General features: G+C 42.8%; 1 protein-coding gene across 7 annotated transcripts in view; it reads right to left on the reverse strand.

Annotated features, from left to right (window-relative positions):
- The window catches only part of G3BP2 (G3BP stress granule assembly factor 2), an 86,760-nt gene that overhangs the window by 15,796 nt on the left and 54,932 nt on the right, over nt 1–16,032 (reverse strand). The window contains exons 1-3 of one of the 7 annotated variants that reach the window (XM_047799357.1): nt 13,096–13,328; nt 1,750–1,918; nt 1,372–1,490 (exon numbers count right to left, since the gene is read on the reverse strand). In XM_047799357.1, the coding sequence (XP_047655313.1) occupies nt 1,372–1,466 (95 nt within the window). In that variant the 5' untranslated portion in view covers nt 1,467–1,490; nt 1,750–1,918; nt 13,096–13,328. Of the gene's footprint in view, nt 1–1,371; nt 1,491–1,749; nt 1,919–12,904; nt 13,063–13,095; nt 13,329–16,032 lie in introns of those variants that run through there. The other 6 variants (XM_047799354.1, XM_047799359.1, XM_047799360.1 and 3 more) reach the window with 6 other exon arrangements.

A 16,032-nucleotide genomic window follows, 5' to 3' on the forward strand; every position in this document is an offset into this window, starting at 1 on the left:
AAAAATAAAAAAAAAATAAACTCATCAAAGTGACATACCTATCAGGTGGTGCAGCTGGCTCCAGAGTCCATGCTTTCAACCACTACCCAAATATTTAAGTTTACACTACTTTCCCTCATGTTCTAATGGCAAGCACGTAAATAGCTATCATTTTTCTGGAGGATAATCTGGGTCTAACTGTGTTTGAGAAAAGCCTTAGAGATGATCTTATCTTTCACTTAATTCTACTTTTGGAACTTATCCTAAGAAAACAACTATAAAGGTACCTAAACATGTATGTGTAAGGATATTCACCAGTGTTAAGTAAATTTTCATTACTAAAAAATCTGTTACATAAGCTAATAAGTATAAAACAGAAGTTGTATTGTTACCTGAAATGATGGCGAAAAGCCTTATTTTTTCTTGCTAAAAAACAACCGAACATGCAAATACATACACAGTAAAGACTAAAAACTTCAGATAATGAAAGGCTTTATTTTATTAATCCCATTCTCCTTCAAACTCATACACACTGTCAACAAGAATATCTTTAATTTTATAATTAGAAAAATGTACAGGTATTCACTTTGAATTTTTTGGAGGATGGGGATGGGGTTTGTTTAATTGTCTTCCAGAATAACACAGAGATTACACACATGTTAAACAATGGAGGAGGGCATAATGCAAAATCTAACTTTAGAATGCCCAGTAAGGTTATAAAGAGAACCTATAAATAAAAGGATTAAGTCTTTTAAGAGTCTTTCCCACATGATGTGGCAATGATTATTTGTCCTTAGCTCTCTTAGCTACTGTGTTCTACAACAAATGTTTGCAAAGCCTAATCCTTACAAAAGTCTCACTCGTATCTCACCTGCTCTGGGAAGAACCATCTGAGGAAAAAAATAAGCTTACAGATATCCAACTCTTGCCATAGTAAGCAAGGCTACTGTTGCTGTTTTATCAATGAATACTATTTTGCAGATCAATCAGAAGGAATTTTCACAAGTATAATCACTTAATTGATCCATTTCCTAACACTGCTGCAGAAAAAACCCAAAAACTTAAGCCTGTGATTTCAATCAAGATCAGAACCTATTAGCTGGCCAAGCCTGTTATTTTTTTTAATGAAATATAAAATACCAGAGTATTGCATGTATGTGTGTGTAGATATGAATGTGTTATATAACGGGATATGATATGAATTATTTTTCTTTCTGTGGATTTCAGTAAAAAAAAAAACCTGAAAGACTGGTTTTAAGCCATCACACTGCTAAAATATTGGGTACGGTCTGCAAAGATACTTAAGGACGTGATGAGCAAAGGCAAAACATATAGTCACATTCAAGAAAATAAAACTAAATAAAAATACTAAATAATCCAATTAGAATTTACCTGTGCAAATACTCTGGAGCTTTATTCAGCAAAGTATAATATTGCCTCACAAACTCCCGCCCTACAAGCAGCGGACTGGGCTTCTCCATAACCATTTCTTTGCTGCGCTATGTCAAATGCTAAGGGAACAAACACAAGAATAATCATCATTAGCCACTCAAATGAAAATATCATTTGTTAAAAAGTAGCTACAAAAGCAAATGATAAATTCCCAACCAACTACAGATAAACTCCAACATTTGCCATCTCCTCTTCATCTTATTTCTTGATCTCCCTTATCCCTCAACACAGGGCGAAGGAGCATAGTTCTCATCCAAATTCTCAAGAGAGTACCATGCTGTCTTGACTAGAACACCATAATAAGGTCTTTTCACTCACAGGATCTTTTTCCTTTGGGGACCATAATCTCCTACATTCTTGGAATCCAATGATTTGTTTTGGAAGGCTTGGCACGGTGCACAAGTCAGGACTTGGAGATCACATTTATCATGGACAGTACTGACTTTTGTCTTCTTTGTACGCTCTCCAATTCTAAGGATTAATTTCACTGTTTTCAAAATGATAATAATCATTTAAAGATCAGCAATAACCTCAATACTCAGAAAATAGCTTTATACATTTGGTGCATGTCTTTCCAAACTTTCTATTAATTCTTTAACTACAAGCCAGGCACTGCCTATAGGGATACCCTAGAGAACAAGGTACTCTAGCCCTCAGGAATTTATAACCTGTCACAGAATATAAACAAGCAAGCAGGGAACAGAGTGGGTTAGGTGCTATGATAAAGCACCTCTAAGCCCAAAATCTCAAAGATAAAGTCAAGAAAAACAAGCACAAAATAAAAATAGAAATACAACCTTTCATCATTTCAAGTAAATGATTTAGGAGTTCTCATTGTGGCTCAGCAGTAACGAACCCGACTAGTATCCATGAGGACGTAGGTTCAATCCCTGGCCTTGCTCAGTGGGTTAAGGATCTGGCATTGCCGTGAGCTGTGGTGGAATTAAGAAATCTGGCAAAAAGTAAGCTGTTTCTAATGCCTCAGGGGATGGTGACCTTGATTACTGTTTAAACATTCGAATTTTCTTCTATAACATCTGCTGCCACCTACAGCTAGAATAAAGTGTTGTCTTACACCATGTAGCACATCTAAGACTAATAAACTTTGTAAAAAAGAAAAAAAAACCCTTCATACAGTGGCTTATCTCTTCAGTTCTTCACCCTTAGCCATTTCTAGATTAGTTGTGAGGTCAGAGTAAACCCAGCCCAGAATTCTGCCAGTATCTTCAGTCTTTGTCCCACCTACCATTAAACCACCTCCTTTTCTGTTTTGTTTTGAATTCACAATGCAGAATCAGATGCTGTCATTTAGTGCAATTAGTTTCCCTCAAACCTAAACACTCCCAACAATAAGGACTCACAAATCTTAATGCATAAAAGAATTCTAAATTTGCTACATTTAAAGTAGTGAAGCTATGGAATTCCCGTTGTGGGTCAGTGGTTAACGAACTAGTACCCTTGAGGTTGTGGATTCAATCCCTGGCCCTGCTCAATGGGTTAAGGATCCGGCATTGCCATGAACTGTGGTGTGCGTCGCAGAGGCAGCTTGGATCTGACGTTGCTATGGCTGTGACATAGGCCAGCAGCTGTAGCTCCAATTCGACTCCTAGCCTAGGAACTTCTATATGCCACACTTGCGGCTAAAAAGAAAAAAAGAAAGGGCAAAGTACACTGGAGTTATTCTAACCTAGTTCAGGAGAGGCTTCACATTGCCCACCCACCTCCAGTCATTACAGTTGATGGCCATGACATAATCAATTTAGATCTGAGAGACAAAGGAGATGGAGGTAACTTTTATCTGATTATCACTCAATAAATCATTACTTATTCAAAAGCGGTAACTTGAAAAGTGAGGAATAAGGCAATGCTAATCTGCCAAAAGCCTAAACAAATACCTATACATAAAAGGCTACAGAGAGTCTGTTTTGTTTTTTTTTTGTTTTTTGTTTTTGGCTGGGACCTACACTGCAGCTTGCAGCAACATCGGATCCTTAATCCACCAGGCGAGGTCAGGGATCGAACCCATGTCCTCAAGACTATGTTGAGTTCTTAACCCACCAAGCCACAATGGGAACTCCAGATCTTGATTTCTTAATTTACAAATTAAGAATCTCTGGTCAAGCCTACAAGATACACAGTTCAATAAAGATAGCCAAGATTTAAGGATACTTCTGTACAAAAAGAATCTTTAGAAAGATACACAGTTCAATAAAGATAGCCAAGATTTAAGGATACTTCTGTACAAAAAGAATCTTTAGAAAGATACACAGTTCAATAAAGATAGCCAAGATTTAAGGATACTTCTGTACAAAAAGAATCTTTAGAAGGTTACTAGCCTCTAGCACCTTCAAAGATAAGGTGAAACTGCATGTACTAAACCCCACTTTTCCCCAAACACCTGAATATGTGGAGACTGCTGTCATACTAGAGTGTACAATGTAAAATGTACTCTTTTCTTGTCAATTAAAAGCAATATCGGAGCTCCCCTTGTGGCTCAGTGGTTAATGAATCCGACTAGGAACCATGAGGCTGTGGCCTCGAAAAGTGGATTAAGGATCTGGTGTTGCCGGGAGCTGTGGTGTAGGTTGCAGAGGCGGCTCGGATCCCGAGTTGCTGGAGCTCTGGCATAGGTCATCGGCTACAGCTCTGATTAGACCTCTAGCCTGGGAACCTCCATATTGCTGCGAGTATGGCCCTAAAAACACCAAAAAAAAAAAAGCAGTATCAATCCTATTCATTCATCCAGATACCAAAATGATTACATTTGATTTCCCTTAGTATTTTTTTTTTGGTCTTTTTTTTTTTTTTGCTATTTCTTGGGCCGATCCCGCAGCATATGGAGATTCCCAGGCTAGGGGTCTAATCGGAGCTGAGCCGTAGCCACCAGCCTACGCCAGAGCCACAGCAACGCCAGATCCAAGCTGAGTCTGCGATCTACACAGCTCACGGCAACGCCGAATCATTAACCCACTGAGCAATGCCAGGGATCGAACCTGCGACCTCATGGTTTCCTAGTTGGATTCGTTAACCACTGCGCCACGACGGGAACTCCCGATTTCCCTTACTATTTACAGAGCCTCAACTACTTCACTAGTCATTCACTAACTGCCCTAATTTCTATGTATCTTCATCAATATTCTTTTATCTACTCCTGCCTCTTAAAAAAAGTTATCAGCCTCTTTCCTTCCTTGAATAAAACTTCAGCTTTTAGGTAAGTACTTAAGGGTTTTTATTTGTTTGCTCTTTAGTTAAAAATTCAGTGAGAAGTTCCCCATTGTGGCTCAGTGGGCTACAAAACCCAACTATCAATGTGGATGCGGCTTCCATCCCTGGCCTCACGCTGTGGTTAAGAGCTGGCATTGCTGTGGCTGCGGTGTAGGCCTGCAGCTGCAGCTTCAAATGGATCCCTGGCCTGTGAACTTTCCTATGTCACAGGTGGGGCCTTAAAACGGGGGTGGGGGGGTGGGGGGGGGAATAAACAGTGAATTACTAATATAATGGGCCCTACCCCAAAGGCAAACAATTCAAGGCTACATTAATATGGATGTAATGTCTACAATGAGCTGACAGTTATGTTCCAAATTGCACAAGTTAAATACTAACTGAACAGTCAATGGAAATGACAAGAAGGAAGATTTAGCTTCAATACAATGCAAAAATAACCAGAATAGAACTACTTCATGAATAGCCAGTCACTGCAGGTGTTTATTCCAGAGACTAACTGAACGACTTAGCAGAAATGTACTAAAATAATCATACATCCAGAAATGCACTCATTTGGACCCAGCTAACAGTGTTCTCCAGAAGATCCTTCCTCATCCCTGAATAGAATGTAATTGTCTTTCCCTTGAATTCTCAAAGTACTCTGAGCCTTTATCATGGCACTTTATTAATCATACTCTTACCTAAATTACAAACTACACATCCAACTTAGCCTTCCCCTTCCCTACTCCACTCTCAAATTCTATAATCTAAGCTTTCCCGTGAATATAATTCTTTGGAAAGTCACAATTCTCAGAAGTCCAATGACCTCAGTCTTTTACCTGTCTGCATTATGGCTATTGATCACCTCCTCCCTAATGCTTCTAGATTTCTACCATGAAGCAATTTTCCTTCATGTCAAAATGCCTAAGTCCTAAAGGTCTGTCTTCTAATGTGGCAATTTCAGATTGTCAATCGGCTTGAGCTCCCATATCTATCTAAATTTACATGTAGTCTCTGACATAAACTCAAATTACACATTTTTAAGCCCTTGCTGAGTACCCAAACACAACTTCACAGGCAACCCAACATATGTACCCTTTCCCATGCAGAAAAGGCAGTTCCCTTATTTCTGTTAATGGTGACGCCTTTTACTTTGCTTGAAAGCTCAGTCCTCAGTGACTTACCCTCTTTCAGCTCAAACTGTGAAATCCTGACAACTTAAAAATCTCTTGGAATTTGTCCTTTCTGTTCCCACTTAATTCAGATCCTTTCAGCTCTTCCTCAACAGACTTCCAAACTTCTTTATCACGTATAGCATATACTGTATACAGTAAAATCCAAACACTTGCTTTAGTTTGAGGTATAAGGCCTTCCACAGAAATCCAGTCTGACATACAAAGCCCTAATCAGTATTTCAAATTTATCTTCCACTGCATCTCTAAGTATATTATACCACATAGCATCATTCCCTGACCTTGCAATTTTCATTGCCTAGGCCATTGTCTTACTTTATTCAACACAGGCTGGGTAAATAGGTGATACAACACAAATTCATTCAACAGTCATTGAATACCTACTATATATGTGCCATAAACTATGCAAAAAAAAAAGCAAAGATGAACATAACAGACTTGATCCATTGCTCCAAAGAAATTTAAAATCCAATGGGAGACAGAATTCCTAAACAATTATCTAATGTGATAAATGCTACAACCCTACCACAAAGAATGTACCATTTGAATTAGAACAGTAGAAATCTGACATGCAAAAAATGAGGGAGTATTCCAAGCTGGAGTTAAAAGAAAAAAACTTTTAGGCGATGATTATCTATCTCCTCAAAACCACCAAATACTCTCTCGTGCACTTTTCAGAAACCTACTCAAGGTCTTATTCCAACCCTAGCTGGCTTTCTTAGCTGGGTCCCTCAGGCAGGATTAATCAATTCTTCCTAATATTACATACACCATCTTTAGCTCTTCATATTAATACATTTAGTCCTAGTAATGTGCGCATGTGTGCACTGGCACACCCCCTTCTCATGTTTGGAAGACTCTTTAATGCTGAGCAGTGTTACGCTTCCAGCAGAAGCTCCAGAGACATTCCTTGCAACCTCTACCATTACTTTGTACACGTGAGGATTAAAAAATTTTGTTGAAAAAACCTGTGATACTAAAGGTCTCTTAAGAGAAGGAGCCTACTGGAGTTCCCGTTGTGGCGCAGTGGAAACGAATCCGACTAGGAACCATGAGGTTTCGGGTTCGATCCCTGGCCTTGCTCAGTGGGTTAAGGATCTGGCCTTGCCGTGAGCTGTGGAGTAGGTCACAGACGAGGCTCGGATCCCACATTGCTGTGGCTCTGGCGTAGGTTGGTGGCTGCAGTTCCAATTCAACCCCTGCCTGGAAACCTCCATATGCCGCGGGAGGGGCCCAAGAAATGGCAAAAAAATAAAATAAAAAAATTAAAAAAATGAAGACAAGCCACAGTCTTAAAGAAAAGACTTGTAACATACAGGAGTTCCCATCGTGGCGCAGTGGTTAACGAATCCGACTAGGAACCATGAGGTTGCGGGTTTGGTCCCTCCCCTTGCTCAGTGGGTTAACGATCCGGCGTTGCCGTGAGCTGTGGTGTAGGTTGCAGACACAGCTCGGATCCCGAGTTGCTGTGGCTCTGGCTTAGGCTGGTGGCTACATCTCCAATTTGACCCCTAGCCTGGGAACCTCCATATGCCGAGGGAGCGGCCCTAGAAAAGGCAAAAAGACAGAAAACAAAAACAAACAAGACTTGTAGCATACATACCTAGCAAAGGACTTGTATTCATAAGATAGACCTCTTCTAACAAAAAAAAAGAAAGAGGAAGTTCCCGTCGTGGCCCAGTGGTTAAGGAATCCGACTAGGAACCATGAGGTTGCGGGTTCGGTCCCTGCCCTTGCTCAGTGGGTTAACGATCCGGCGTTGCCGTGAGCTGTGGTGTAGGTTGCAGACGCGGCTCGGATCCTGCGTTGCTGTGGCTCTGGCGTAGGCCGGTGGCTGCAGCTCCGATTCAACCCCTAGCCTGGGAACCTCCATATGCCGCGGGATCGGCCCAAGAAATAGCAACAACAACAACAACAACAACAACGACGACGACGACAAAAGACAAAAAAAAAAGAAAGAAATCCAATCATTTTTTAAGGACCTCACCCATGACCCCTAGGCTAGGGGTCTAATCAGAGCTACAGCTGCCACAGCCACAGCAATGCTGGAACCAAGCCATCTGCAACTTACACCACAGCTCATGGCAATGCCAGATCCCTGATCCACTGAGCAAGGCCAGGGTTCAAACTTGCGTCCTCATGGATACTGGTTGGGTACTTTACTGCTGAGCCACATTGGGAACTCCAAGAAATCAATTTTATGTTTTTATTTATTTTTTTCTTTTTAGGGCCACACCTGCAGCACATGGAAGTTCCCAGGCCAGGGGTCGAATTGGAGCTGCAGCTGCCAGCCTATGCCACAGCCACGGCCATACCAGATATGAGCCACATCTGTGACCTACACCACAGCTTGTGGTGACACCAGATCCTTAACCCACTGAGCCACAATAGGAACTCCAAGAAATCCAATATTAAATGGGCAGTAGATCTGAATATATACTCTATGGCAAAAGATCTGAATACACACTCTATACCAAGATATACAGATTGCAAATAAAGACGAAAAAATGCTCAGCATCACTAATGATTGAAAAAAATCCAAATTAAACAATGAAGTCCTACTCTATAGCACAGGGAGCTATTCAATATCCTGTGATAAACCACAATAAATATATATATGTATGCATAACTGAGTCATTTTGTTGTACAGCAGATATTAACACAACACTGTAAATCAACTACACGTCAATAATTAAAATAAAGAAAAAAAGGGCAAATTGAAACCATGATGATATGCCATTAAATACCTTCTAAAATAGCAAGCATTAAAATCTAAAAATACTAAGTAACTGCAAAGATGGGAAAAATTGGTAGGAACAAAAAATGGTAGTTACTTTGGAAAACAGTATGGCAGTAAGGTTATGATTTCAATAATGTAAAGGCAATGTAGGTACTTGGGCAAGAAAATGAACTTAATCTCTTACATCTACTACAGCAAAATAATTATTAGAGCAAATTACACAGAAATGACAAGGTTATCTTAATGAAATAATTTCGGGTTCCATTAGTTCTTTTTTAATAGTAGAGACCTCTGAAATGGCATCTCCATTCTCTAATCAGTAACAAAATTGGCTACATCTACATATGATCACATAACCTAATTATACGAAACTTAGAAACACCTGGCAGGAACCACCACCACTAAGTATCAAAAGGTTCCCTTCATGACTCAGCAGTGAACACCTAACTAGGATCCATGAGGATGTGGGTTCAATCGCTGGCCCCGCTCAGTGGGTTAAGGATTCAGCATTGTCGTGAGCTGTGGTGAGGTCGCAGATGTGTTGGATCCCACACTGCTGTGGCTGACAGCTACAGCTCCGATTCGACCCCTAGCCTGGGAACTTCCATGTGCTGTGGGTGCAGCCCTAAAAAGCAGAAAACCAAACCAAACCAAAACACAACACAACCCAACCAAAAATTCACTCTTCAAGGAACCTGGAATGTTCTGACTGCCGTCTATAACAAGCGATGAGAATTTTGGTGACTATTTCAGTGTAGGTCTACAGCGGCAGCTCTCACTGGACCCCTAGCCTGGGAACCTCTATATGCCACAGGTGCGGCCCTAAAAAGACAAGAAGAAAGAAAAAGAAAAACTGCTAATAAGTCAAGACACCCAGAGTTCCCTGGTGGCACAGGGGATCCTCTGGCATTGTCACTGCTGTGGCTTGGGTTCAGTCCTTGGCTTGGGAACTTCTACATGCAGAATGGGCCAAAAAAAAAAAAGTCAAGACATCATGTTGTCTTAAAAAAAAAAAAAATCAAGAAACTGAAACAAAATGACTCTTTGAAAAACAGAACACGTACAAAAATAATTTTTCAGTAAGGTAAATTTAGATGTAGTACTTTACCTTGCTTTTTATAAAAATAAGATCCTGGAGTTTTGGTTGTGGCTCAGCAGAAAGGAACCGGACTAGTAGTATCCATGAGGATGCGGGTTAGATCCCTGGCCTTAATCAGTGAGTTAAGGATCCAGCATTGCTGAGGGCTATGGTGTAGGTTGCAGACATGGCTCAGATCTGGTGTTGCTGTGGCTGTGGTGTAGGCCAGCAGCTGTAGCTCGGATTTGACCCTCTAGCCTGGGAATTTCTATATGCAGCACCTGAGGCCCTAAAAAAAAATAATAAATAAAGAATAAGAGCCTAGTAACAGGATGCAATTCTCTTCACCAGAAGCTATGTTACCAATATATGTCTATGTTAGGACACAGCGTACCTCTGCTGTTGGATACTTACTCTGGCCCTTCCTCTCTAGAGCCCCTCACTCGAGGTAGGCTTACAAGTCAGGCCCAGGCCCTTTCTCACTGAACCTCGGACTATAGCCATTCTCAATAGCTAACCCCATATTAAAACAGAAACTTTTGGAAATTCCAGCTTTTTTGTTGTTTGCTTAAAATGACTTTACCAATCAAAACAGCAACACTTATCTATTTAAAGCAGCGAACTTCAATTTGTTGTGGCATACCATAACAAAGCATCACACAAATCTAAGCACAAGTCATAGAAATCAACGATAAATGGTAGTTGTGGACTAAGCCTTTTCTTTCCTCAGGCCCCAAAGGAGCTAAGTTTTGAATTTCAAAAGCTTTTGCAAATGATCAAGCATTAAAGAAACATGCCGCCCCACAAAAATTAAAGCATGCATTTATATTATGCTTCAAAACTTAACAGATAACCTACACATTCCTTTATCTCCTTGAAATAGGGTGTTAGGTTCATCGACAGAAAATGAAACTAGGTTCTGAGATAGCCTCAGGAAAGAAGTTCAAAGCCCCTCAGTTACAGTTACAGAATCTGAAATCAGGTCTCCTGCCTCAAGTGACGTTTTCATTGCACCTGTTTAAAAACAGCTTTTGAAGAACAGCCAGGGATGCAAGAATATAAAAAAAATTTTAAGTCCAACTGTTAACTTACTTGATAATGTAGGCAAGAGCTAAAAGGAGAAAACAGTAACATAAAAAGGAAATCCACAAGAGTCATCCCAACACAACTACAATGGTGTATCAACACAGGATAAAATAAAAGATAAAAATAAGCTGAGGAAGAGCCATCAAGAAACTGATTCTACTCCTTCTGAAGCCAGTCCAGGGTTCTGGGAGATAGAACCTGTTCGTTCTGTCGGCTCTAAAGTGTTGCCCTGTGGAGAGTAAGTCTCGTTGGTCAAGTGAACTGTGCTGAATTTAATTACAGAAACACCTTTAAGTTTGTACCTATCAAAATCAACCTTGAAAAGGAGTCATTCCTCACCTCCACACCCACTCAGTATATGTGGGAGAGTCTTATTTAAAGCAATCTAGGAAAGCATTTCAATCCTGATAATTTGTAGTCAATAGCCTAATTCCTCAGGACAAGGAAACTGTTAATTTAGACGCTACTCATTATTTATAGATCGGTATATAGATTCACCGAAATTTTCTCTCATAAATGAAATAGGGATAATGAACATATCCTACTACCTCTAGTGCCAATACTATTCAAACTAGAGTTGTCTGCTGCCAATTCAACTGCTCACCTGCTAATACTCACTTAATTTGACCATCCCACTTATAAAGACATTTTCTTGCCCTTCCCTATGTTTCTGATCCCCATCCATCCCACAAGCATTCTAGTTCTTTCCTCTTGCTACTTTTCCACCACTGACATATACTTCAGCTCCTGAATATTCACTAACCTGAACTCTAGAACAATTCAAATAGTAAGCAATCCATTTGAGGTCCTTATCCACCCTACGATTCCTTGATAACCTTTCAGAATTAAACAAGTCTCTAGAGATAAAAATCATAACACAAGGATACACATGACCAATCCTAAATATTCAAGAAAATGGGAAGATATCACCGAAGAAACAACACAATTCTGTTATACCAAGTTCAAACTAATCATATCGTCTATTTTCTGAGACCAGGAATTTTGGACATCAAAAAGACCACTGGATACTAAAAAGGCCAAGTGTTTACTCAGAAACTTTGTTCGCATGCCTAAGGCTATATTAACTGCCAAATATGGAGCTGGACTAGGAATTCCCATCTTCTTCCCCTCTAGCAGACGGGGCTCCCTAACTGCAGTTAATGGTTCAAAGATCCAGGTACAGGCAATGCTAAGGAAGACCAGCACGAAGTGTTAAAACCAATATTTTAACACAAGTTAATATAACAATCATGAGGGAGGAAAGAGGGAACAACTTTATTACTTCAGCTTCGGTGCACGTGTGTGTGCTTTTTGCTTGCGAGGAAAGATACTGCCCCTCCAAATAAAATCTGTTAAGAAATTGGGCACACCTTCGAAGGAAAACAATTGATCTATGCGGAAAATTGGAGATGCAAATTTATATACGCCCCAAAGCGGCTAGGGCCATCTTAAGAAATCCGCTTTTAGAGATGCAGGTAAAATTCGATCAGACTCGACCAACAAAATTAACACAATCTAGCGACGCTAGCTCCTCCCCTTCCCTATCTTTCCCACCCTCCCCAAGAAGAGATGGGGCAAGAAGAAAAAACCCACTCCCCAAAGCACTGAAACATCTCTTCTATTCCTGGGTCAGTAAGAGATCTCCCGCATAGAAAGGGCAGGGAGAAGGCGTACGTTATATATAGCCTCAGCTTCTGAACTCCTCGGGGATAAACCCGAGGGCGGTCAGAGACCGCGGAACACCAGGTACTGGGTAAGCAAAGCGGCGGCTGCCTTCAGACCCGGATTCTGCTTCCGCGCACAGAAATGGTGCCCGGAGGCCGCTACTTTCGCATCTGCGTCGCTTCAGCCTCTGCCGACACAGCCTCTTTTCCCCTCCCCCACGGGCGGGGCGGCGACGGCCTCCCCGCTCCAAAGAACCGGGAATAAGAGCCGCAGGAGCATCGGAGACCGAGCTGGTGGGTTCCGTACCGGAAAACATCTCGGGAAAGCCCACTCCCCCACTGCCCATCCGAAGCCTCCGTCAGCGCGCCTTTAGAAGCCGCTGCCTCCCGTCCCCCAGCTCGCCGCCTCATCCCCAACCAGCCCCGGCCCCACCTGTGCCCTCGCAGCCCCCTGTCCGCACGACGCGGGCCGGTCACCTCCCTTCCCACGCGGCCTCCCATCCCTCACCTAAGAGGAAAGGCCCGGCTTCTCGCTCGCACACACAGCGTAGGCAGTCGGCAAGAACAATGTCCCTCTCTGCCGCTGCACCTCCGACACCGGGGCACAAGCACAGGACGGTTGCCTCGAGCCGTGGCGCGCGCCGGGAAGATCCCCTTCCGACCACCACACCGACTGCCCTTCCCGGCCCCCGTACACACCTCCAACTAACAGCGGCGGCGGGTACGTCGCGCGGAGGTCAGCGGGTGAGTCGCCGAGGACCGGCTGCAGCGGATTCTTCTCGCTCGCCGCCCCCTCCCTTCGACAAACCTCAAGCCTCGGAAGCCGGAGAGCCGCGAGCTCGTTCCCCTTACAACCACCTCTTCCCGGGCTCCAGGCGCTGCGGCGAGCGACAAGGAACACGGACGTCCCGCCCCCTTTGCCGCCGCCCCCTCTTATTGTTTTACCCCTGCCGAAAGGGCTGGGGAACCCCCCAGCACAGCTTCAGCCAATCACGCATCTCCTCCGCGAGCAGGACCCAACCTTCTCGCGTCCCTCTGCGGAGCACGCGCAGAACGCCGCCGCGCTCACGTACTCTCGCGCCCGGAAAGCCGGGGAACCGGAACCGGCCTGAAGCCTCGGCGAGAGTCCGCTGATTTGACGTCACAAGGAGGCTGCCTTTCTCCTGCCCAGGGCCCCGGCCTCGTCGCCCTTTGAGATCGCGACCGAAGAGGCGCCCGGTCGCTGCAGCGTTGTCCCTTTTGCGCTGACTTTTGGAGACCGATCTGTCTGGTCCTTTTTGATTATTACTGTTAAGAAGAAGGGAATTTAGTGATTTTTCTCTCTGCACTATGTGTCTGCAGGTTGCTGCTCTGAGAGCTTAAAATGCAGCCGGTGGTTTCAACTGGTGGCTCCCTAAATTCAGCCTAGGAAATGGTGAAAGGAAATGGAGAGTCTTAAACTCCACCGAGAAGATCAGGCCATTAAGACAAACTCAGTGCAATATATATTATGGGGCCTACCGGGTGCCAAGTACTGGGATGTTATTTTTTTAAAAATATGACGTGGCCTCCACAGAGAAAAATCTGTTTCTTTGTGTGACTGTCAGTATTTAGGCCTTGCTAAATTCACACCAAGCATTTTACGTGCTAAAGCAGCTGAAAGGCTGAAATCCCAGGAGATATCAGGATTACAGCCTTGTCCTAGATCTAGGTCCAGACTTGGCCCCGGGGGCATAGCTGGGAAAACACTAGACATTGACTCTTGACCTTGATTCACGGAAAAAGCCAAACCTCCTAACAGTCAGGGAAGCCACTTTGCTCCTCCTTCTGCCAATGTTTCTCAGGGAGTATCAACACAGCCGAGGAATTTTGGAAGGGAGGACTGAGGAAATGGTGAAAGAGATAAAAGGCAATTAGGAAAGAAAAGAGAACACATTTATTAAATGCCTATGTATCAAACAAAATGAGGGCACGTATATTTCACCAATTTTCTTCACAATCCTATTAGAGCAATTTTAAGGTATTTTTCACAAGTGAAAACAGGTATACTGGGCAATGCCAACATATGAAACTCCAAAATTTACACTGCTTTTACCTTAGGCTGGTCAATCATTCAGTTACAAGCAAAATATACGAGCAGACTGTCACTTTTATGAGATGACCTTTGACATGAACTTCAACATGTTTTTCCTTAAAGCATCACAATATGTTACATGCAGATTGCCCTTCAAAGCTAATATTTAGGTACCAGCCATTCTTCTACTTTGTTCAGTCCTCACAATAACCCTATAAAGTGGTTACTATTTTTATGCCCGTTTTACACATGAGGAAACAGAGGCTTAGGTAGGTCAAGTCATTTGCCCAAAGCCACGGTTACTACTCTGGTGGAGCTGGGACTCAAAACACAAGCAGTCTGCCTTCACACTCCATGCCCTTAACCACAAACTAGAGAATATTCTCACTGTATTAATAGTCACAACTTACCTCTTCTGCTGACTGACATTTCTATTATTTCCAGTTTGAAGCTCTTAGGCACAACACTGTTATTCCTTTTTTATTCTTATTTTTTTTTAAATGTATGGCTCTATACAGGGCAAGTGGAAGTTGCCAGGCCAGGGACTGAATCTGAGCCACAGTTGTGACCTATGCCACAGCTGCAGCAATGCCAGATCCCTGAATCCACTGCGCCAGGTGGGTGATCCCAAGGCTCTGCAGCAATCCAAACCACTGCAGTCGGATTCTTATCCCACTGGACCATGGCAGGAACTCCAACACTTATTCTCCACCAGGTACAAAAATTTCTCTAGAACAGTGAGTCTCAGAAATTAACATGCATCAGAATAACCTGGAGAACTTGTTAAACAGACTGCTGGGCCCCACTCCCAGGGTTTTTGATTCAGCAAGTCTGTGTCGAAGCCTGAGAATCTGCATTCCTAACAAGTTCCCAAGTGCTTCTGCTGCTGCTCTAGGAACCACACTTAAAAAAAAAAAAAAAAAAACCACTGGAGGAGTTCCCGTCGTGGCGCGGCTCTGGCGTAGGCCAGCAGCTACAGCTCCGATTCGACCCCTAGCCTGGGAACCTCCATATGCTGCAGGAGCGGCCCAAGAAATGGCAAAAAGACAAAAAAAAAAAAAAAGCACTGATCTGGAGTTCCCGTTGTGGCTCAGAGGTAATGAACCACATGAGGATCCATGAGGATGTGGGTTCGATCCCTGGCCTCACTCAGTGGGTTAAGGATCCAGTGTTGCCATGAGCTGTGGTATAGGTCCAAGATGGGGCTTGGATCCTGCATTCCTGTGGCTGTGGTGTAGGCTGGTAGCTGTAGCTCCTCTTCGATCCCTGACCTGGGAACTTCCTTATGCCATCGGTACAGCCCTAAAAAGACAAAAACCACTGATCTACACCATAGGTTGGCAAACTTACACTGCTAAGGACCAGACAGCAAATATTTTAAGTTTTGAGGGCCACAAATGGTCTCTGTTACATATCCTACACACCTACTCCCTTTTTAAAAAGTCCTTTAAGAATGTAAAAGACATAGCTTACCTCTAGGCCTATGTAAAAACAGGTCTCAGGCAACCCCTTGTAGCATATATATCAATAGATGGAATTCCTGGGAAAAAAAGTTCTATCTTCGATTTATTGAAAAACCCTGA

Source organism: Phacochoerus africanus, chromosome 10 (genome assembly GCF_016906955.1).
Source record: "Phacochoerus africanus isolate WHEZ1 chromosome 10, ROS_Pafr_v1, whole genome shotgun sequence".
Taxonomy (NCBI): domain Eukaryota; kingdom Metazoa; phylum Chordata; class Mammalia; order Artiodactyla; family Suidae; genus Phacochoerus; species Phacochoerus africanus.